This window comes from Pituophis catenifer, unplaced genomic scaffold (assembly GCF_029215685.1).
Source record: "Pituophis catenifer annectens isolate HBS135680 unplaced genomic scaffold, rPitCat1.0.hap2 SCAF_1, whole genome shotgun sequence".
Taxonomy (NCBI): domain Eukaryota; kingdom Metazoa; phylum Chordata; class Lepidosauria; order Squamata; family Colubridae; genus Pituophis; species Pituophis catenifer.
The window spans coordinates 37,394,614-37,418,693 of record NW_027256881.1 but is presented as its reverse complement, the minus strand read 5'-3'; the positions used below and the strand labels follow the sequence as shown (position 1 = coordinate 37,418,693).

The 24,080-nt window shown below is 34.0% G+C and overlaps 1 protein-coding gene across 4 annotated transcripts in view; it reads left to right on the top strand.

The window, feature by feature from the left end:
* Nucleotides 1-24,080, top strand: part of MAP4K3 (mitogen-activated protein kinase kinase kinase kinase 3) — a 66,311-nt gene that overhangs the window by 26,913 nt on the left and 15,318 nt on the right. The window contains exons 9-23 of one of the 4 annotated variants that reach the window (XM_070932290.1): nucleotides 290-421; nucleotides 2,393-2,455; nucleotides 2,541-2,622; nucleotides 3,961-4,071; nucleotides 5,734-5,806; nucleotides 6,815-6,873; nucleotides 10,585-10,647; nucleotides 14,792-14,850; nucleotides 15,842-15,880; nucleotides 16,120-16,176; nucleotides 17,640-17,682; nucleotides 18,651-18,813; nucleotides 19,711-19,820; nucleotides 21,219-21,260; nucleotides 22,290-22,374. In XM_070932290.1, the coding sequence (XP_070788391.1) occupies nucleotides 290-421; nucleotides 2,393-2,455; nucleotides 2,541-2,622; nucleotides 3,961-4,071; nucleotides 5,734-5,806; nucleotides 6,815-6,873; nucleotides 10,585-10,647; nucleotides 14,792-14,850; nucleotides 15,842-15,880; nucleotides 16,120-16,176; nucleotides 17,640-17,682; nucleotides 18,651-18,813; nucleotides 19,711-19,820; nucleotides 21,219-21,260; nucleotides 22,290-22,374 (1,181 nt within the window). The remainder of the gene's footprint in view (nucleotides 1-289; nucleotides 422-2,392; nucleotides 2,456-2,540; nucleotides 2,623-3,960; nucleotides 4,072-5,733; nucleotides 5,807-6,814; nucleotides 6,874-10,584; nucleotides 10,648-14,791; nucleotides 14,851-15,841; nucleotides 15,881-16,119; nucleotides 16,177-17,639; nucleotides 17,683-18,650; nucleotides 18,814-19,710; nucleotides 19,821-21,218; nucleotides 21,261-22,289; nucleotides 22,375-24,080) is intronic. The other 3 variants (XM_070932292.1, XM_070932291.1, XM_070932293.1) reach the window with 3 other exon arrangements.

The following is a 24,080-nucleotide window of genomic DNA, read 5'->3' as shown; positions in this document are numbered from 1 at the left end:
GTAAAGTGTTGTCATAACATCAATATCAAGTATTAGTCTGGTCTATTCTTATACCTTTAACAAAAATGATACAACAAAGGAAAAGCTTTTTTCTAAGATGGAGAGGAATATTGGCAGCAAGATTTGGGATTCATGGAGATAGAAGAGCGGTTGAAATATATCTTAGCCTCTTTCTCAGTCATTACTCTTTTAACTACCACACAAATAGATTGAAAAAAAATTGGATGGAATGATGTCTTGAAATCTAGGAATAAGAATGCATTTTGCAAGCCATTTTTCTGTTTTTTAGGATGGCCCCTGAGGTTGCTGCAGTTGAAAGGAAAGGTGGATATAATCAACTTTGTGACCTTTGGGCAGTTGGGATTACTGCTATTGAACTAGCAGAACTTCAGCCTCCAATGTTTGATTTGCATCCCATGAGGTGAATAAGTAATAGTAAGCTCTAATAACTCTGTGGCTAGAGGGTGTGTTCTAGAGGTTGAAAATAGTGCTACATACTATTACATACAACCAAATTTTGCTCAAGATCGTACAAATAAAGAGTGCTAGAAAGAAACACCAAATGAATGGCAGGTTTCAGAAAGACAGGAGATGAATTCAAATACCTAATATATAACAGCTAAGAAAAAGAGACAATTTAAAAAGATAGTTTATCTTTAACTGTATTGGTTGTAATAAAGTATTTGAATAGATAATACCAGAATGTGGAATATATTAAGGACAACCTCCAGCTTTTTAACCTAAGTGCCAAAATTTAAAATGAAATCCACAAATTTTAGTTGTGCGATTTCTGGCTGTTTTTATTCTATTAAAAATTAGAAATGATTATGTATGTATCTTTCCTGCATCAAAATTAATGGTATGATATTAGGTATTTGGGAGTACAATAAAGCTGGAAATGCATAGACTAACTTACATAGAGGCAAGACACTTGAATTTCTGGCTTTAAAACACTACAATTTAGAGATTGCTTTACATTGGGCTGAAATGTTTGGCCTTGGTCATCTGGTACATATTATGATACCATTGAATATTTCTGAAGTCCCCAGACAGAAGGAAAAATGAAGACTGAAAAAGTAGCTTACATATTTAGAGTCCATAAAAGCCTAGACTAGACATGATAGTGGATTAGATCAGGGGGCCACGGCCCATTTGGAAGCGGGCCATGCCAGCGGCAGGTGAGCATGCATGCATGGGTCACTCCACTTACAACAAGCAGTGGGTGCTAGCACTCATCATTCCACTCCTGCAAGCAGCAGGTGCCACTTACACAAAACCATCCCGTCTCTCTCCCCCACCACCACACCAGGTCCCCAACCCAGAAAGGTTATGGAACGCTAGATTAGATAATAACTACTAAACTATGAGTGGCAGTAGTTTTATCAGAGCAACTGGGTAAGCACATGTAAATATATTTTTGGATTGGGAAACCCTGCACATGGTCTCTCAGGCCTTAGTCACCCCCAATTCACTTTCTACAGTGCACTCTATATAAGGTAGCCCTTTAAAGAACATCCAAAAGCTGCAGCTGGTCCAGATTGCAGTGGCATTAGTAGCAAGTGGTGCACCTCAAGATGCCTATGTAACACTCAGCGAACTGCATTGGCTCCAAAAGTTCTGGGCATAATTCAAATGCTGATAATCATTTATAAAATAGGTGCTGGTACCAGACCAGATTATTTGTGGGACCATTTATGTCCTATTAATTTCTGCTTATCCCACAAGACTGTCCAGGTGAGTTTATTCCAAGTCCTTTCTTTGAAGCATCATCTAATAAGAACTAGGATATGAGCTTATTCTGTTGCTGCTCTTTGGAATGAACTTCCTGCTAAGATTTGAATGACCCTGCTAGCTTTTTGTAGATATGTAAAGGCCAGAGTTTTCTCTTATTTGTTGGACCAAGATGGTAGATAAATCTCTTCCGTTGCGAGGGTGAAAGTTTGCTGTACCTACCCTCAGCTATATGTTGACCTTTATAAGATGTTCAGTGTTACATGGGATTTTTAAAATTTATTTACTTATTTATAATTTGATTTTTAAAATTTTTAATGATATGCTCCGTCCAGAGTTGCAAATTGTGATTGGGGCAATCTTACAACTTCATGAAATGAAAAGAAATAATACTGCATGCAAACACAGTCATAAAGTTTCAAGGAAACCTAACTATCTTAATTTATCAAAGCTTTTTCAGTTTTCTTTCTTAAAAGAAAGACTGACTGCTGGCTTAGTTTTCGCTTGAAATAATTTTTTCTTCTCTTTTCCATCTTCTGAAGATACAGTGGTCCATTGAGAATTATCTTTTTCTTGCTAAAGGCAAACACAATGTTGCTTCTCTGCATGCAAGTCAACTGACAGGAATTTTGTAGAAGTAACCATTTTTCTTCTTTTTCAGAGCACTGTTTTTAATGTCAAAAAGCAACTTTCAGCCTCCCAAACTAAAGGACAAAATGAAATGGTAAATATTGCAGCAATATAGTTGCATTGTATTTGTTACTGTGAACATTAACTATCTTTCTAAAAACTATAATTTTGTTTTACAGGTCAAATAGCTTTCATCATTTTATCAAAATGGCACTTACAAAGAATCCTAAAAAAAGGCCTACAGCTGAAAAACTGTTACAGGTATAAATGACTTTTCTATCCTTTCCAAACTGTTTTAAAATTATGTATATCCACTTTTGTCATGTTGAAAAAAGCTTTCAATAGGAAGTGCTGGAAAAATTCATCCAATTTAGACATGTTGGTTGGGGATGCTTATTTCCCTTGTTAGTTGGATGGATTTTCCTTGTTAGGTTTTAGGTCAGTGCAGATACTGCTAGGCAGTGCAATAGTGATATACCAGCAGAATCCCTTTGTCCGAAATCAGCTCTATGATACGTGCCTGGTCCTCAATGATATAGTTGTTGTTAACCAGCATGTTGGGCATTAAAAAACAAGATCTGTAGGCTAGGGAGCCATATGTGCTATCACAGTGATGGTTAACCTTTTTGGTGCTGAGTGCCCAAAGCACGCGCACACACGCACAAATACACGCATGAGTGCCCAAGCCCCCAAATGCAATGCGAGTGCTCTTGCCCATGAATGCACATGCATCGCCCACCCATGCGCCACGCACCCCATTTTGGCTTCCAGGTTGGTGCAGGGGGCTTTCCAGACCCAAAATGGGGTGCGGGGAGCCTCACACGGCACCCCCGCTCCCCGTTTTGGCTTCCAGGTTGGTGCAGGCTTTCCAGACCCAAAACAGCCCCCCCCCCGTGCCCTGTTTTGGGCCTGGAAAGCCTCCTGCACCCTCGTGCATGCATCCCGCCCCCTGCGCATACTCATGTGCATCCCTTGCTTGCAGCCTGCCCCCCACGCATGCGCGGCAGAGACCTGAAAACCAACTGTGCAGCAGGAGGCACGCACATATGCGCAGTGGAGCTGGGCTGAGGTGACAGCTGGCGTCCCCGCAGAGAGGGCTCTGCGTGCCATCTGTGGCATGTGTACCATAGGTTCGCCATCACAGTGCTATCATTTGAACTTGGTTTCACTACAACCACTCCTCAGCTTGGATAGTATTAAGCTGCCCATCCCTTTTCTTACATTGTTTGTAAAGTCTCCACTGCCAATAATAATTTTAATAGTTTTCCTGGGACTACCATATGATCAGGTACCTTAGTCTTATCCTCCCCCTAGTTAAAAAATATGGAAAAGTGGGGTAGCATTGCTGGCTTATCTTGCAAAGTATGGAAAGTTTTGAAATATTTACAATTCATCCATAATGTTTTGAGAAGTCTATTCATAATAAAGGTTAAGGTTAATTTTGTTTAATGCTTTTAATGTTTTTATGATGTTGTAAGCCACCCAGAGTAACTCAACAATGAGAGGGGCAGCATATAAATTTAATAAATAAAATTACAACATTCAAATTACCATGCAAGTATCTTTCATATACTTATCTATTGCATTTTGTATTTTAAGCACCCTTTTATTACCCAGCCTTTAAGCCGGACTCTTGCTATTGAACTATTGGATAAAATGAATAATCCTGATCATTCCACTTATCATGATTTTGATGATGATGATCCTGAGGTAAGAAGATAATTTAAATACAGCTTTGATAGTTAAACATTTGGCTATATAACCAATCTGATATAAGTACTTAAAACATACAGTAGCTAGTCTTCTTCGGTAAGTTTAAATTACCTAGCATGTTTAATTTAATTTGGAAAATTTATATTATATAATCGCTCACGGCAACTCAAGGCAGCTTACAGAAAATAAAAACACAATATAAAAGAAATATAAATAATAAATAATAAAAATAATAAAATAATAAAGAAGGTCATTTTAAAATTATGTGCATATTTCTGTTTGATGTTACGCATCTTTCTTTAGTCGAGAATCTGTTCATAAATGCAGAATTAATAATGAAACTGAATTTCTGTTAGGAAAAAAGATTTTATTTGAAAGAATACTATGCTTCCTCAATCTGTTTTATAATGCTGAATTCAAGAATAAAATCTTCAAAAACAAACCTAATAATTAGGATAGTGTCTTTTGTCATTATCACAAAGATCTAGTAGGTTATGTGGAAGTACACAGACATGCAGTAGCCATGAGAATACCAGAATTGTTCTAATCCAGCATAGCAACCACAGTGTTTTAAAAACTATTGCTTGATCTTGTATATGTATACATTGTATTTTGCTTGACAAAGTATAGATAATGCTTAAATTATAATTCTTGTCCAGGTTTTTTGCAAGTGTTGACTTAAAATATCCTGGCTAAAATTCCTGATATATACATAGTGTAAATTTATGTTATTTTTAGCTTTTTAAAAATAATAATAATAACCTAGGACAAATTTTCACAGGATAACAAGAAAAAATCAGTCTCTTAGATAGCTATAAATATATTGAGGTGAATTAATACTGCTTATTACAGAATGTAATGCAAGAGTGCATCAATGAAGCATGGCTCTTAGAATGGTTAAAATCACTGCCCCTTGTGCAAGATGTGTGCAGGGAGCAGTTTCCAAAGTAAATTGACTTTTATTAGGTACCTTCAATTTTCAAATTTGGGAAGTATCAATTAAAGGAGATATTAATTATTACTTTTATTATCTTTGATTCTATAGCTTACTGTCCAAAATAGCATTTACTTGTAATTTTTCACTAATTTAGAATGAACTTATTTAAAGGAACAATAACTAGAAAAGAATGAACAAATAGTTGTGAAGAGAGAGGAAGAGAACCTCCTTTACTGCCCACCTGCTTGTTTTCATTTTTTCATGCAGTTAATTTAATTAACTTGTCCAGGGAGTTCTGATGGTAGATTAGAAACAACAATGGAAGACATGCTTTCCTAATAAAGGATAATTCTTTTAAAATCCAAAGATAACATCTTCCCCTTTTACCCTTGAAAAGTCTTGCCTAAGGCCTTCCTTGAATTGGATAGAGGTACAAGAATTATATCTTTGCCAAATACATCTCAGTAGATAATATTTGTTATATAAGGTAGTAGAATTTTTAAACCAAGTGTGACTTTCCACTGGGAATTAACGTAAATTTTGGAGCAGTTGTCTTAATCTAAAAATCAAAATTATTTCTTCCTTCCCAGGAAATGTCGTTGTTTGAAACTGATTTTAAATTTGAATTTCAGTGGATCACAAAAATATCTTGTACTGTGATTTTGAAAGTGGGGAATATTTTATTCATTTTTAATGAATATTTAATACAATATTTTCCCCAGCCTCTTGTACCTCATAGAATTCACTCAACAAGTAGAAATGTGAGAGAAGAAAAAACACGCTCTGAAATAAACTGTAAGTAAGAGTCACTCATCGTAAACTGACCTGAATAAACTACTCATATCTGCACACCTAATTCATATTGGATATTTGCCATTTCTTTTTTATTAGGCATCCTAGCCCAATTATTAGTTCATTAGTTTAATATTGAAATGCAAATATTCTAGCCTTGTGCTAGCCTTATGAGGTAGTCCAGAAAAGAAGCACACCCAGAAGTACAAGTTCTTACTTTATTCCAATACTACGGTAACAGAATCTTCCAAATCTGAAAGTATATCCCCACTCACCTTTATAGTCCAAGAAACCTTGTGAGAGGTTTGCCACACCTACATTCCTTCTGTAGACTGCTGCTTGTTACCTAGTCTGCAGATCATTTAGTGGTATTCAGCGGTGAAATGCACTTACCTTCGCTACCAGTTCGGGAATGTGAGCACGCGCATCAAAATGGGCAGGTGGGCAGAGCCTCCCACTGCCACCGCTACCGGTTCATACGAGCCAGATAGATCTGGCCGGATTTCACCGCTGGTGGTATTTCAAAGATCTATTTGAACTACCTTTACAACACAATCAAATGTATGTTTATTATTCTGAAGTACGAACTGCTGAATTGTGTGATTTACTCCCTAAGCAAGTATATAAAACCTTACTTCCCTCTTATGAGTTATGGGCATGGGTTCCTTCCACCAATCACCTTCTTAGATAAAAAGGCAGTAGTCAGTTCCTATTGAATTTGTACAGTCAAGTGGTAGAGCTAACTAAGGAGATACTTTTATTTGTTTATATGCTGATGGGGAAGAAAAGATGTGAGTCTCATAGTTTTTTCAACCAGGCTTCATTAATTATCTTTATAGCTTTGAGTTGTTTTTGTTGTTATTTATAGCCAAGATAGCTTCTAATTTGCTTTTGTTCTTGTTTTTTTTTTTCTTCAGTGTTTCTTAGTGCTCCCAAGAATAATAATGCAATAATTTGGAAAATCAATGGGAGAATATATAACCATTCCTTATCACTTATTCTTTTTAATAGTTGGTCAAGTAAAATTCGATCCTCCTTTAAGAAAGGAGACAGAGCCACATCATGAGTTCGTAAGTAATGCAACCATATTATATTTCTTCTCTAAAATATGTGAATGAAATCTGTAAAGATCTCTTTACAGAACTCTGTAAAGATCTCAGAACTACATACTTTGTTCACTATATGATATATTTGTATAAGATCTCAAAATTATTAAGGAATTATCTGAGGAATTTATGTATAGTCTGAGAATTTTAAAATTTAATCAGCAATGGCTATAAGTATTGCCACTTGGAAGGGCAATTTCCTCAGCTTTCCCATTCTTGTCTCCACTTCTTTCAATTGCTTTGGCATAGAATACAGTAAAAACAGGAGATACCATTATCATAATTATTGTGTCTTAAATTATTTAATAGCATCTACCAAGACTCTAGAACACAATATAAATATTCTGTTCACTTTATAGAGTTTTAAGTTAGTAAAGAGGAGTTAACTTGTATCTTGTTTTTCCATTATTGAATATTTCTCCTTTTCCATCTGTAAAGTTGAAGCTTTATTTTGTATAGGAAGTAAGAAAGCAATGAATGGAGTGAATGGAGGATGGGATTTGTTGTATGGCAACTGCATCCTGTAATAATTGGAAAATGCAAACTTCTAGAAAGATTGAAATAATTCTGGGAAAAGCATACAAACTTTTTGCATTGTAAATTAAATCTTCTAAAGAGTCATTTCTTATTGTGGCAGGAGGGAGGGAGGAAAGAAAGGAAGGAATCAATCAGCTAGGAGGAGTTACTACAATAACTAAAATCAGCATTTCATCATATTCAATATCTCTATTTGTCTGTCTATCTACTTACTATCCATCCATCCATCCATCCATCTATTGATTCCTTTTAAAATTACCCTTTGTAATTATCTCTGAGGACAAAAAATTTCTTGCATCAGAAGATATATATATCTTATTTTAGCTTGGGTCAATTTATTTTTTATTTCCTTTGGAGCACATTTTAGCTTGATGTATTGCTAAAATGAGACTGACAGGCATAGGAAAAACCTGCTTGCTAAAACAGATTTTTGTGAAGCACTATATTCATCTAGTCCTTCATCTTCCCTCAAATTATCAGGATCTTTGGTTATTATATAGATACTGTTATATATTATGTACTAAAAGAAAAGCTAGTAAATTGCTATCATATTTAATTTAGTAAAATTCCATTTGCTTATAGAATGTTATACAAACAGAGAGAGCTGATAAAGCTAGCAATATCTACATTCTTTAACAGGTATATCTAGTTTAATTTTTTTGCATTTTTGTTCACAGTCTTATAGTGCTAGAATGTTGCCTAAACTGCCAGTTGGCCCACATGATTTAGTACAGTGTACATCATATGTGATCAAGCATCCCTGCAGCCTTTCAAAGATTCTGGTACATGATTGCAAGGAGGATAATACTAGCATGTGGAAAGAGAGATCTTAGCACATTTTCTTTCCCATTTAAATTGCAAAACGCTGCCAGCTGCGCATCGGCAGAGTAAGATAATTTTAGGGAGAAATGAGAGACAAAGGTGAGCATCCAGAGCCAAAGATTCATCAGTATTACATTTGGCTTTTAAATAGCATGACTGCTTAGAATTTCAGCCAAAATATTTCCCATTCCCACCCAGAGATTCTTAGAATTTAGATACGTATTCTCCAATGAATAGTGGATAGATAGTGGAGAATAAAGATGGTGGAAAAATTCTTGTTTGAAGCTCCTTATTTGATTACACCCAGGCCTTGAACTATGACCAAAAGGGAAATAGGATAATAGGATATCGTAAAATAAGTGACAAACTCCTAATTTGCTGACAATTTTTAAGCAGTAATAGCAGTTGACATATGTTAAGTTAAGCAATTTACTCCATGTTATTATATCAGTGAATTTTAATTCATGCAAGGTTCTTTCTGTTCTTGTTGTGCAACTCATCGTAGTTCAGAACTTTATCTCGTTCAGAGACTTTCCCATCCCTCCAGGACAAAGGCAGTGAGGACTGAAGGGAATAGTTGGAATTCATCCACCAGTACTGTCCATTCTGGACTTGTTTATATCCTTCCTAGATATTTTATTTCATGCAGCTTTACTGATTTTAAATTAAAATTCATTGAGAAATAATTGTAATCTACCTTAGATATACCTCTTCATCTCTCACATTGCTTCTGTTAATATTTTGTTTTAGTCTCTGATAAGTAATATCAGTCAGGAGTCCTATTTTATAATGCAATGTTCCTGTACAGATAATTATTGCTATGAATATAGATATACAGATGGTTTTTAAACAGGATTGTACACTTGGTATGTACAATATACACCAAGAAATCAAAATTTACCTAATTTCAAAAGAATTTACTGAACAATCACTATATACAGTATACATTTCATATTATACAAACAATAGCCTTTATTGTATTAGCAACTCTTAGCTCAGTTTATCAATTAATTTGCTTTCCTTTCTACAACCTTCATTTGATTGGCAAAGATTGGCATCATTTTTACATTTCAGTATTTCATTATTATTTTCCAAGTAATTAATTTCAAATAGTTTTTTCTGATTTGGAATCTCCATTAATTTTTATTCTTTTGAAGAATGTGAAAGCTGATATCTTTGGAGCAATCCAAAACAGTCAGTTAAAGCAAACACTGAAGTTCACTATTTACTGTATTTATGTAAACCAATATATATTTCTTGCTTTCAGTAAGTGTGACAATGGTCACAATCTCGACATAGATTTTGCTGTTATTCTGAGAGTGGCAGGAAGATATTCTGAGTTATCTACAATCTCACTTTCATTGATGTTTAAATCAGAACTCATAAAACAGTTCTCCTATGCATCTTGTTAGTATACAGCCCAATTATAACAATAACCTTATAAATAAGATTGGATATCTTCAACAATTTCTGCATCTAAAGAGAAGCCTGGGACACTCAGAAGTAGTATTGAACCTAAATAGAAACTATTTTACTTTCTATAACTATTTATAGTACTTGATAGTTTCCCTCTGTATTAGGGAAAAAACTGTTTATGGAAAAACAAGCCACTCTTTTCTGCTCCTGTAATTAAAGGTATAATTCTTCAAAAAAAAACCTTAGATACGGTTTTTACATGATCCGTTGTCCTTTTGAAAGGAAGATTAGATTTTAACAATCTACCAAGTTATCAACAAACTTATGATAACCCTCCAATTTAAATGGAAATTATTTTAGGAAGGACTTAACTTAAGGTAGAGTATATGGAATCAGCTTCCAATAAAGGACACATGTTTACAGTTATAGAATTCAACTAGATTATTAATTCAATAGTTGGCCTTTTGCCAATTTAATATTTTTATTTTACTTATTTTAAACTCCCAAGAAACTCTGGCTTCAGGCTTGGTCTTAAAAAGTTTTCTTATTCTCATTCAATAGCTTTTTGAAGTCATACATATTTGGATCATGAAGTGTGAGGATCACATCTGCTTTATTCAGTGAACTTCTGTTTTTAAATTTGGGGAAGGGGGGTGAAGGAAGGAGGAACAGAGGGAGGGAAGAGATAAAAAATGAAATGACATCCTTTTCATCTGCTGTTACATTTGTTTTAAGCCATAACTACACTTTTGATTACACTTACCCAACTTTTACTTGTGTAGACTTCTAAAAATTCTATTAAATAGTAAGTCCACTATTATGCAAAACATCCCTTTATACTTGGATTTCTTTTAGTCTAGAAGTAATTAACTTGAGTTTCTGGTTTTATCTGATAAACAGCCTGACAGTAACGATTTTTTGGACAGTTCAGAAGAAATATACTACACTGCAAGATCTAATCTGGTATTTTCATCTATTGCTTTTTCTTTGTCAGTGTATGTGTGTGTTGTTTTTTTAAAAATGAAATATTTTGTCCAGTTCTTATGTTGCTTTCACCATTTGTAGTCAAATTCATTAAACAGTTCAACCATAAAATTATACATTTAATGTGTAACAATATTGATTTTTTATATAATGGGCTGTATAATCTCACATATTAAGATAAAGCAATTTGAAATAATAAGAAATTATTATATATTAGCATTTAAATAAGAGTCAGTTTGATGTAATGATTAAAACATCAGACTAGAAACCAGGAGAACATGAGTTCTATCTAGTTCTGGTTTAGGCACAAAGCCTGATACGTGATCTTGGGATAGTCACTTTCTATCAGCCCTAGGAAGGAGGCAGTCTCAAACCATTTCTAAAAAAATCTTGCCAAGAAAACTGCAGAGACTTGTCTAGGCAGTTTCTGAGAATCAGACATGATTGAACGGAAGAAAACAAGCATTTAAATAACTAAGTGATAAATGGTTAGAAGGTCCAGTCAGCCAAGGAATTTTAGATGGAGGGATCCAGGAAAAGAGCCTTCTCTGCCATGGCTCCTGCCCTCTGGAATACCCTCTTCCCTGAGGTAAAATTGGCTCCCACCCTCCTGATGTTTCATAAGAGCCTTAAGACCTGGCTCTGACAGATGGTTTGGGGACTCAGTGGGGGAGCTTCACATTGGAGGTGGTTGACTAAATAAAATCTAATTCCACCTCCCTTCCCCATGTGTCCAGTTCCCTTCTTTGCCATTTTGTATTAATGAATTTATCTACTGTGTTATTTTATAATTGATGGTTTTAATGTTTTTATGTTGTAAGACACAAAATGGGCAATAAATAAATTTCAAAATAAATAAATAGATAAAAAGAAGGAATTCTAGAACATGACATGTATATAACATTTCAGCTTCATGACATTTGCAGAAAATAAATTTCTGTTTAAAAAACGTTAGTGTAAGAAATTACATAACTTCTCTCAAAGTTCAAATGACTCTTTCTCTCCAGCTACTTTCAAGTCCAATTTTTGCTTCCATAGAGCATCACAGGAAATACCATTGCTTGCATTATTTTGATCTTTGTCAATTTAGAGACCTCATGACATTTTGAGTCTTCATGATTGTTCTATCAAGTGTTAAAATTTCTCAATTTTCCTTTACTGATGATAATTGATCCTAAAAGGCAATATTTATATTGCTAGTCCATTTATGATATGCTATACGCTAAATAAATAAATATCCACCACTTTGATATCTTCATTGTCAATTCTAAGGTTAGTTGTCTACTTATTGTCATCAATTAGGTCTTTTTTATATGTAATCTTTTACTCATTTTTTCATTATGCTTAGCTTTTATTACTAGAGCTTTTATTACTATTATTGCCAATGGTATTTCAGACATCATAGTAGTAGTCACCAACCTGGAACAGGTTATTGGTGTTTCTTCCTCCAATTTTAAAACCGCTCTCATCTTCTTCCAATCCAGTCTTCCTTAATATATATTCAGCATATACTTTGAATGAATAAGGGGAGAGTACAAAGCCTTGTCACACTCCTTGCCAATCTGTTTTGCCATGTTCTGTCTATAATGTGGGTTTCTGACTTGTATATAACTTTATCATAGTGAGATATTCTGAGATTGCCATTTTTCTGAGCAAATTCTGCAGTTTTACATGATCAACACAGTCAAAGGCCTTTCTTTCATCAATGAACCACATAGTGACTTTCTCTTGGTATTCTTCGGTTTTCTAAATTATCCAGCATACATCAGCAATAATATCTTCTGTTCCTCGTCCTTTTCTAAGATTGAATATTTGGCATTCTTTTTTATATAGAGAGAGCTCTAATCTGCATTGGATGGTCTTAAGCATTATTTTGGTAGCATATAAAATTAAGGATATTGTACAATATCCTTTTTAAAGTTTGGTTCTTTTGTTATTGGAACATTGATCTCTTCCAGTCTGTTGGCCATAGTGCTGTGTTTCACATTTTCTGGCATAGTTTGGGTAGATCCTTTACTGATTCTTCTTCTGTTGCTTGTTATATTTCTCTGAATAGTCCATCAGTTTCTGAAGTCGTCCGACCTAGTAATGATCAGAATGCTGATCTAACTTCATCTTCTAGTGCTAGAACAGAGTTCTCCAATGATTCCAGCTTTCTACAATTCTTTTGATTCTCTATCAATGAGATTCAGTGCTTCAAAGTAATTCCTGACATGCTAGAATACAACAGTTAATATGCTTAAAACTATATTGTGGCTGTCTTCATCATCTATAGTTTAAGAGTAAACATTTGGACTATTTTAAGGTCTTTTCCAACCCTTACATTCTATGATAAAAAATAAAACACTTAAATTCTTTAGTGTGTGCAAACTTTTATTGTAAATATCTTAATATAGAGATTTGCAACATATTTTTGCAGAACTATCAGAAGATAATATAGTATTCACTTAGATATGAAGTGCTTAATTATTGCTTAGAATTATTTGAGAACATCAATAACCTGTTCATTCTGGCTGAGCATAAGAGCAGTGGTTGCTTGGTAGCAAGTGAACCCAGTGGTTTAATGGGCCTATTCCAATTCTTGATGTTATAAATCTAAGGTTCAAGTGCTTTCTTTAAATTGCAGAGTAGTTAAGACTTATTTAGCTAGAACAGACCAAAAAATTCATCAATTAAATCTGATTTAGTGAGATAGGACTGCTTTACCCAGCAGGTGTTTTCTAAATAGAGAAACCATGTCTGAATATTTTGATGGCGTCTGTGAGGTATCAATCTGGATTGGACATATAGTAATAGTATATAACGGGTCCCCAACCCCCGGTCCACAGCCCTTTCGGAACCGGCCTGCACAAGTGGTGTTTGTGTGTACACGCAGCTGCATTTGTTAAAGTGGTGGGCAGATGCACATGAAACCACCCCCTTCCCCCCTCCCCGCTGCCACTTCAGATGGTCCATCAGGCCAGAAAGGTTGGAGACCATTGGTACATAAGAAAGAGCAAGTATATAAGACAGAGGCATTCTGTCCTGATCTTCTAATTTTGCTAATATAGCCTACATATCTATTGTTTGATGTTGTTGTCCAAAACTATGATGTGTTCTTTTTTTCTTTTCTTTTCTTTTTTCCTTTTACACAAAAAAATTGGGCTTTCAGAGAAAGAGATAGTGCTCACCATTTCTCATGTTTGTTAACTGGTAAAATAAAAATAAAAAGGACCTGAATATGCCACAAATTATATTTGGGCTGAGCATAATAATAATCATTCAATCAATCAATGTATATTATGGTCTATGACCAATAACATCCAAAAACTGCAAAAGAAAAAATCAAAACCATTATATTTTGGACCACCGAGACATGTGTTTAAATATAAGATAATACTAGGCCAGGGGAAGGAGAAAGAGAAGAAAAAATTCCATACTTAGTAATGTATATAATTATATAGTACTTAAATATTACAATTTCATATATCCTATTTCTCTTATGGTTAATTGTTTACATTTGCTTGGGAATGCTTCCCAAGGTGGATAGTACATACCATGCAACAGTGTTCATTTTTCAGAAAGAAAATGCAGGCATATGATAAAGCTATTGCTTTCTATGACAAAGGCATTCATGGTTCCTATAGAAAAAGCTTTGATTATTTCTATGAAATTATTCAAAACAAAAGATATGAGCAATGTGAGCTGATCATAGTATCTTCATATTTTTAAGTAGTTACTTCATGAAGAATATCTATGTAGTTGCTATAAGTCAACTTGATGACATATAATCCTTGCTTTAACTTCTGTGCTTCTATAATGTTTGTTTCTAGTGATTCTAGTGATCTGAGATTGAGAAACTTTGGTCTAAGCAATAATGGGATATGTTATAAAGATCATAATAGAAAGAAGAAATCATCAAACCAAAATAGGGCACCAGGCTATCCTGGAATTACATATCTTCTTGTTGCAACATTTCACATAATAATGCAACCCTTTCCTGTAGAAAGGATTGACAGTAATTATTTGAGTTGAATATAAGAACAACAGTAGCAAAGCCCATGTTGCAATTCGGAAAAAAGGAAGGCCACAAGATAACAAGACCCAATTGCTCTTTTTTGTAATTATTGTTTTCGCTCAATAGGATTTGCAGCTAGAATATGGTCATGGTCCTCAAGGCAGTTACTTCTTGGGTGCAAATAAGTGAGTACACGTTATAAATGATGTTAATATACTGCTTTATTTTTTTATTTAATGCTGTTTATTTATTCCAACACTGAAGTTAGTTATAAAAACAAAAATGCCAAATATAAAACAAAATAAATTGAATACTGATAAAATTTTAAAAAACAGAATCAGTCATTAAAAAATAATGTTAACATTAATTGATTTACTTCTTCAAGAAGGTAACATTTATATAATGATACCAGTGAAATTTAACTGAATTCAGTTGTGAATGTGTAAGTGAATTTTAAAACCATTAGCTTTTCTCCCAAACTTGATCCTCCAGAGTGATTGGAACTACAACCACTATTATCTACAGTTTGCATGTCCAATGGGTCTTATTGTCTAATACATCTAGAATACTATTTGTTGTGCTTATATATGTAGCTAAGGAATTTTTCCTTTTCCATATAGAAATGTAGCTTCCTTGTATGCATCTGTGTCATAAAATGTACCTGTCTGTATATATGTGCATACTATATGTTAATCAATTTGTAAAACTATTTTAATTGAATATTTATTGCTTCCAGAATAAGAAAAAGGAGCCATTGTAACATATTATTTTCTACACATGTACTTTAATGCACCTAAATTTCTTTCTTGATCATCCAAGATATTGTCAAACTTTTTTCTTATGGCATTGCATTATATTATTTGAGGATGGTTTTTCCTCTGCTTTTTTTAAATAATTATTATAACTATATATAAAAATAAGCTGTACTCCTCCTGTCCTACATAGAGTTGATTATCAGGTACAGTAATTAGCTCATCAACATACACTTGAATAGAAATCTGTAATTAGCTGAAAAATCATTTGCCTCCGATTGCAATTCAGTTTTCATGTATTATCTTTAATACTTGATATAACTTATTGCATGGCTTTAATATGTGAAATCATTTACAAATATGTCTGATTTTATGTGCTTCGCTAAATGTGTCTTGTCCTTGAATTTTACTTCTATTTTTAAAGGAGCCTTCTAAAATCAGTTGAAGAAGAACTACATCAGCGGTAATTGTTAAATTTCTTTTCTTCTTGATTGCAAAGTCCTTTCTCTTATGCAAAGAGGTATGCATGTGTCTCCTATCTCTGTCAAGTGCTTATGAGCTATATTCTTGTCAAATGCTTGTAGAAGTCCTTTGCTTGTCTGAGTTGCAGCTGTAATTTATTCTTTCAAACAAACAGGATTTCAAAGAACACATTGATAATTGACTATTCTGTTTAGCTGTGCTATCTGTTTAATTCTTTAGGGGACATGTAGCACATCTAGAAGATGAAGATGAAGTGGACAGTGATGATTCCAAACAGTAGGTTACACTAATTTCAAACATTTATTGTCCAGTATTTAGAAAAATACTGCTTTCATTATTTCCCCTTCAAAAGACCCTGTAGTAGAATAATATGTCAGGGGGCTGTCTTTTTCTGGAAGATTCTAGAAAGCAGGCAAAGCTAATCAAGAGGTGCACTGCCTGGTGTCCCTTTGCTGATTTCCCAGGATGTAGAAATCAATACTAAAGGTTAAATTAGCACCTTCAAAATGTGTTTTGAGCTACAATTCCTGCCATCCTTCAAGACTTCAAGCTGTGAAAGACTTTCACAAGTCTTTCTTTAGATAAATCTCCCCAAAATTGTTATGATTGCATATTCCCTGGGGCCATGGTGAAGAAAAATATGAATATTTCACACCAAAGGCCATTCTGATACAAATATAGAATGCTTGTCACCTCGTTAAAATAGGATCAGCTGTAAGAAGACCCTGACTGATAATTACTTCTGTTCTCACTGTACAAAGTATGTATGTTCCTCATCACAGTTTTACCAGAATGTGAAATGCCAATTCAATAGACAATTTTAATTCTCATCGTTTTATGGTCAAAAATCAGCATAAGTATTCACATTAAAAAACCTTGAAGATCTTACAGCTATTTATTAGTTGATCTCATGTTTAATACTGAATCAGACACTGCTGTGAGCTATGTTGGCTTGAGCAGTGTGATATCAGTAAAACAAATCTAAATTTTATATATATATCTGATTATGATAGTGTCTTGTATTGTTTTGTTCCCAAATGTTCTAACCACACTTTAAAGGGGCAAATTTTCATGAGAATAAAAAGTAAAATAGACAAAATATGAGTCCTTGACTGTATGTAAGGAGTCAAATGTTTACTTTAAATCCAAACCCTTAATAAATAAGGTGCTTTTTTATTGTCTGATGCTCTAATTCCAGGCTTTTCTTGAATAAAGATATGAGCCTGTTTGGCAGTATCCCTCTAAGTATATGCTTGTATGTGTATATACCTAAGACAGATAAAATGTTATGTATTTTAGAAGATGAAATCAGAAACTAGGAATCTTTTAAATAATATGTTCAAAATTATGTAGCACATTATTTTGAAAAGGTCAGTTTTAGTTAGCATATAACATATTTGTCCCTTTGATTTTAGAAGATTTTGAAAGCTGCATGTAGCATGTGGGTTGTCCCATTTAAAGCATTTCTCCTTGTTTCTGAACCTTATTTATCATTGTCATTGTGTTTTCAATTGTGGATGGGGATGATGGGGATTATTATTTTTATTTATATGTAACATTCTATGAGTCTATAGAATTCTACACAGGCAAATGGATGCTAAGTTGTTCTCAAATCTTTGGAGATTTGCAGGCTATAATAAAGTGAACCACAACTTTTGGAAAACATGACACTGTTTAGATTATTTTAAAATACTGAATTCTTACTTTTTATAATTAATACTTACGTTTTCTTCTCACAGTTCAACCATGAAAGCAAAGGTGCCACCTCCTTTGCCACCAAAGGTAAAAAGGATTCTCACTTCCTATTAGAAGTGATTCGTTATTTGTTAAATTTATGACACTCATTTCATTGTGGAGTGACTCTGAGTGACTTACAACATTATAAAACAGCAACATAAAATTATAATTATGAATATATAATTATATAAATAAAATTAGAATTATATAAAAATAATAATTAGAATGTTGCAACATTTAAAAAAACATTAAAAGTTACAAAAAAGAAACTAGATAAGAAAGGAACCAATGCATAAATGAGGTGGAGATGGGTTCTTCTTAATATACTAACCACCTCAAGAGTGGGATGTCCCCATTGGGGTTTCAAGCCAATCGACAAGCCAGGTCTTCAGGCCTTTTTGGAAGGCCTGGTGGGTGGGGGCAGATCTCACCTTGAGGAACACAATATTCCAGACGGTGGGAGCTACAGTAGAAAAGGCTTGTCTTCTGGACTCTGCCAGCTGAATATATTGGCTAAGCCAATTGTAATAATGCTGAATTTTTTTAAGTTGTGGATTATTGGACCAGGAAGAAATTCTAGGCTTTCTTTTCTTTTCGTCCAGATTACTTGATTTCCAGAGTGGGAGTTTGATTGATTTAAGGAATTAAGATAGCTTCATTGAGGGCAGGAGGGATGTAAATTCCTATAAGGATTTGTCATATTTGAATTCAACATAGAATTGGATATAAGGCTAAAACAAAATATTGTTTACTTTCTATCAACTCAGTAATTGTACTAAATTTTATCATTAACAAGTAAAAGAACAAAACTTATTGTTCTCATTACAGATATAAAGAAAATGTGCTTTAAAGTACTGAGTTTCTTTCTTTCATTACCAGTAAGTGCAGCTGGTCTTTACAGATTTAGGTTTAAAGTGTAAGGGTGTAAGAGCTTAAAATGAAAGTAGTATGATAGATGTTCTAGATAAATAACTGCATAGACATCTTAGAATAATGATTTATTCTTTTTTTAGCCTAAATCCATCTACATTCCACAGGAAAATCATATTTCTGAGGATGATAATCAAGGAACTATTAAAAGATGTCCTATTACAGAGAGTCCTGCAAAATCAAACACTCAAGTCCCTCCTAGACCACCACCCCCTCGGTTACCTCCACAGAAATCAAACATTTTAGGTAATGGATTATATTGAGAAAAATTGCTTCCATACAAGCTGAGACTGTGCCTCTGCGGACAAGGGGTTATCTAAACTACAACTTATGTCCTACTATATTGTTCCTTCTCTAAAAGACACATCTCCTAACACCACACCTGTTAAAATAACCAGGAAACACCAAGCTTTTTTATGTACAATTTCTATTATTGGTTCAGTCCACTGTAATCTTTTGGAATGTACTAAATTTTGTTATACTGTCTGCAAAATTAGGCAGTCTTTGGCTGCCCATTGATAATCCACCACTAATTGTAATATATTATCTTGTCTTTTTTTAATGCTTCTTATTTGTAATGCTGTATTATACTTCAATCTTGCAGCTCCCAGCATATTCTAGAGTGAACAAAAAGAAAAATAATTAGTATATGGTCTCAGTTTGATGTTTTTCATCATAACATTTTTGTAGCTCAAACTGCAAATAAACTACAATTGTCAATCCTGGGTTCATATTTCCAGTATACCAAGTTGATATGTGTGCCATTTAAGGAGTTTTGTTTCAGAAGATTGGCAAATTTGTTTTGCAAGCCTAGTCTACTTGAAGGTTCAGAGCAGGCAACAAAATCAGCTTTCAATAGAAACAGAGTATTTTTATCAGTTTTTTGGAATGTCTCACTATTTTCAAATTTATCCTTTAGCTCATAGGCCAACATAGACAACCATCCCTTATAGTGCTTCTGAAATATTCTCCATCTTGGAGATTGGGATTAAATTATGTAAATGAGAGTTAATCTCAACAATCCTTCATAACTTTTTGGAAATCTGAAAATGCTTTCAGTAGACCTTGGAGATTTCAATGATGCACGTGAATTGAAGTGTTTTTGTGATGCATTCTTTAATTGCCTTTAACATTTCTCTGAAGGTAATGGATTTAATTCTGTGCAATTAAATGGTGACAAGGAAAGTTCTCCTCATCAAGAACCAACTGAGAATAGGCACACTAATCCTAGGAAAGAAAGAAAGGAAATATTGGTAGGTAATGCTATGTTTCTGCTTTGTTCTTTCAGATTGTTGGAAAAACTCAATGCAAATTCCTTTAAATTATCGCATCATATGATTTGCTTGTATTTTTGGGCTATTTTTATGCTAGTGAATTGAAGCATTTGTATTGCAAAGAAAAGGAAAATAATAAATCCATTATTAATGTTATTGTACAAACTTGGAATGTAGGTCTCAGTGAATGTCTGAAATGTACTTTCCATCTACCAGAAATAAGCTTTTCAGGAGCTATAATTGTGGAAGGAATTGTAAGGTTGGCAGTCTTAACATATATTGTGAGTGCCTTTTGTAAGAATGCAAAAAAGAAATTACTCAAAAATGAAAGCAAAATTGCTACCAGTCAGATCATATGCCAAAAACTGCAAAATAAGACAATGACTAAAGGGGGTGGGGCGATAATTTATGTGCAGTGTTGGGACCAATATCTCTTACTTGAACATGTTTTTCTAAACAAAAGGTATTTTACTTTATTCAGCATAGAATGGAAGATCATGATTCTCATAATCAATTACCAGTGGTAGAGTGTCATGTTTACACAAGAATATAATGAATATCTTGCTCTTGCATATTCAAGATCACTTTAGACTGCAATAGGAAGACAAAGAAATTACTTGTCCTCTAAATCCAATGGCAATGCTTCTAATCATGGTTTAGCTGCAGATATGCAATGATGATTCATCCCAAAGGCTACAGATGCAAAACTCCCTCTAATTACTTTCATTTATTGTGTAAACTCAGTACAATGGATATTTTTTATTAAAATAAACCAGAGAGAAGACCTAAGCTTTTAAATCAGTGTTGATAGTACTAGACCAGATAGTCAAAAATACATACCTAACCTAAATAACCCCCTAACTTTTTTCTACTTCAAACTTATGCGCTTCTCTTCTTAGAGAATCACAATTACAGGGAAGCAACCTGTTCAAATAGTACACAAAGAATAGCCCAAAGCACACACTCTGCTAGAGAGAAGTTCCCTGAGGATAGACTCTCCAGCCGAAAGCTCAGAAGACTAAACCTCAGGTCCCGGTGACTGACCCAGATTGAATTCTGCAACATTATCCTGGGACACTTATATCCACCTTCATTCATGAAACAACCTGCCCTTTTGGGCTGTCTTAAGTTTCTGGTTCTTCTCCAACTTGAACCTACCAAAGAACATTGCCTTCATTGTTTTGCTGAAGTATAGAAATCTAATTAATAGGCCCCTTCTGCAAGTCTTGAGATGAAAGCTAGGTCTCCCCATCATACTTAAAAGTACCCTTTTGATGCCATGAGCACATACCTTCCCATTTCAATGGATTTTTTTTCCAGCTATTTTAGCTCAGATTCAAAGCCAGTATTTAAATGTATGTTTCTTTTCTTTCCTAGAAGCCAATTAGTAACGGTCTTCCTCCTACACCAAAAGTACATGTAAGTATTCCATTCTGAACCTGACAAACTCCTTTTAATAAAATTGAAATACTATCCAACAGCATTGTTGAATACAATTTTTATTTAGAAATTACATTTATGTACTGCATTAACAATATTATGCCTGTTACAACAAATAATTACAGAGTAGCTGTAAATCTCTGAGGATCCGGGATCCAGATGTGTTGTGTTTGAAATAAAATTAAAAATACAAAAGATGCAGTCAATGTTTTTCAACAAAATAGTGTTGACTGCCATAGCTAATCAAATAGGAAGTTAAATCAAAAAGAAGGAAGGGCATAAAAATGATACAAAGATTTAACTACAGCCAAGGAAATAAAAGGATACTTTTGGTTTTGAAATAATAACTAAGTTGTAGCTATAATAAATAGAGCATAATTTCTGTTATTGGTCCAGAATAAACTTTTTCTTATTAAGTAGCTGCAGTTATATATCACAAACCAGGAGGAGTGTAGGAACACCTTTTCAGAGTAAAACATTTTATTAAATGGTTTAAGCTTTTTTGAATACGGCTTACCTCATCAGGTGCATGGAGTGGCTAAGGATTTCAATCCTAAGAGTAGGATTTAAAATTTATTTATTTAAGCATTTATATGGTTGCCCAGCTCAGACCATGTGATTATAGATGGCATTCCAAAAAATATAGTCATACAACTATTATTAAAACGTACTAAAATAATAAAATGACACTCAGAACCGAAATCTTCTGTAGCTCATCAATTGGAATGAGCTGGGAAGAATGGAGTGGAAGACAGTTGCCTGTGAGACAAAATTTGTTAGTGGTAGTCAAAAAGGGTTTCTAGACTCCTTTTAATTTTGCCACCATAGACTAACTTTGCTCTCCTACAATTTGTAATCACATTAAGGCAAAATCAGTGTGATATGTCATATTGTTATATGCAGATCTTTCACTTCACTGAAAGTGCTCATTTTTAGTTGAAAATTGAAAGTTTTTGAGCCACTCGTAAATTCATTGTTCTAAATTATGTGTGGTTTTATTTTACACAGATGGGTGCTTGTTTTTCAAAGGTTTTCAATGGATGCCCCTTGAAAATTCACTGTGCAACTTCATGGATAAATCCTGATACAAGAGGTAATAGTCTCATCAAACTTTCCTAAAATTATGTATTTGTCCTGAACCAGGATTGAATAATATTTAAAAAATAATATTTAATAAAAAACATTTTATTATGGATTTGAGTTCTGGCTGCCACTTGAATGCTGATACACTGAGGCAGGCAATTTCCCCTAAAAGATGGATAGTTCTCTGTAATCTCTTTTGAAGCAAGATTCTTTTCTAAAGTTTTTATCAGTCAATATTTTATTTATTCATTCGTTCATCACATTTCTATACCCCCATCTCACCCAAATGACTTTTTTCTGGTTGTTCTAGTAATTATCTGCAAATTTATGAAGTAATCCCAATGGAACGTGGATTTGATTTATGGAACTAGTATGGATACCTGGAATAACTATAATCCTGTTAAACATGAAAGTCATCTACCACGTTATATGTTTTCTCTTTAAACCTAATATCACACTAGATATCTATTTGAGGCTTTTCATATGATTTAAGATTTTATTGTCTATACTAATGATCCTCTGTGAGCCTTTCATCATTCTGCTTAATCTTGGTTATACAGATAAGACCTAGTCTTACATAGATAATGGAACAAAATAGCTAAATTTGAAGGCTATAGGGTCATCTGCAGATCAAGGGGAGGAGGTTACCTTTATTTATTTATTTATACATGCATTTGTGCATGCCCTCTGGTCAACCTTATTTATTCATTTATTCAGTCATGCCTTCAAATCACCTTTATTTGTTTTTTTTATATTTTATGCCTTTGATTCCTGGCAACTGCCTGGATAAATCTCTGCAGTTTTCTTGCAAGGTTTTTCAGAAGTGATTTGCTACTGCTTCTCCCCAGAGTTGAGAGAAAGGGGGAGACTACCCAAAGGTCACCTACCTAGTTTTGTGCCTAGGTGGAACTAGAAATCACAGTCTCCTGGTTTGTTGCTGGTACCTTAACCACTATACCAAACTGGCTCTTACATTTTTAAAATCTGGGAGTCCTAGTAGACAATCACTGAACCAGCAGTGTGCTGCAGTTGTCAAAAAGCAGAGCAATATAATCAAGATCACATGAAGTGTTAGTGCCACTTTATAGTGACTTGGAACACTATATCCATTTTTGGTCACCATGATATAAAAAATGATGTTGAGACTTTAGAAAGAGTGCAGAGAAGAACAACAAAGATGATTAGGGGACTGGTTACAGGAATTGGGTATGTCTAGTTTAATGAAAAGAAGGACTAGGGGAGACATGATAGCAGTGTTCCAATTTCTGAGGGGCTGCCACAAAGAAGAGGAGGTCAACCTATTTTCCAAAGCACCAGAAGGCAGGACATGAAGCAATGGATGGAAACTAATAAGGAGAGAAAAACCTAAACTAAGGAGAAACTTCCGGACAATTAGAACAGTTAATCAGACTTGTCTTCCGAAGTTGTGGACGCTTTAACACTAGAAGTTTTTAAGAAGAGATTGATTAATTATTTGTCTATAGGTTTCTGCTTGAGCAGTGCGTTCTATTAGAAGACCTCTAAGGTTACTTCCAATTCTATTATTCTATTAAAATTATATTTCAGGTATTGGTTCTAGCTTATCTCATACAGTATGCTTTCTTTGTTCTTTTTTACTTGCAACAAGTTTGCTACACACACAAACACACACACATGGTCTGAAAATAGTACAGGCCATTTTGCTGTATTGTCATATTGTTCTTCTGCATATGTAGA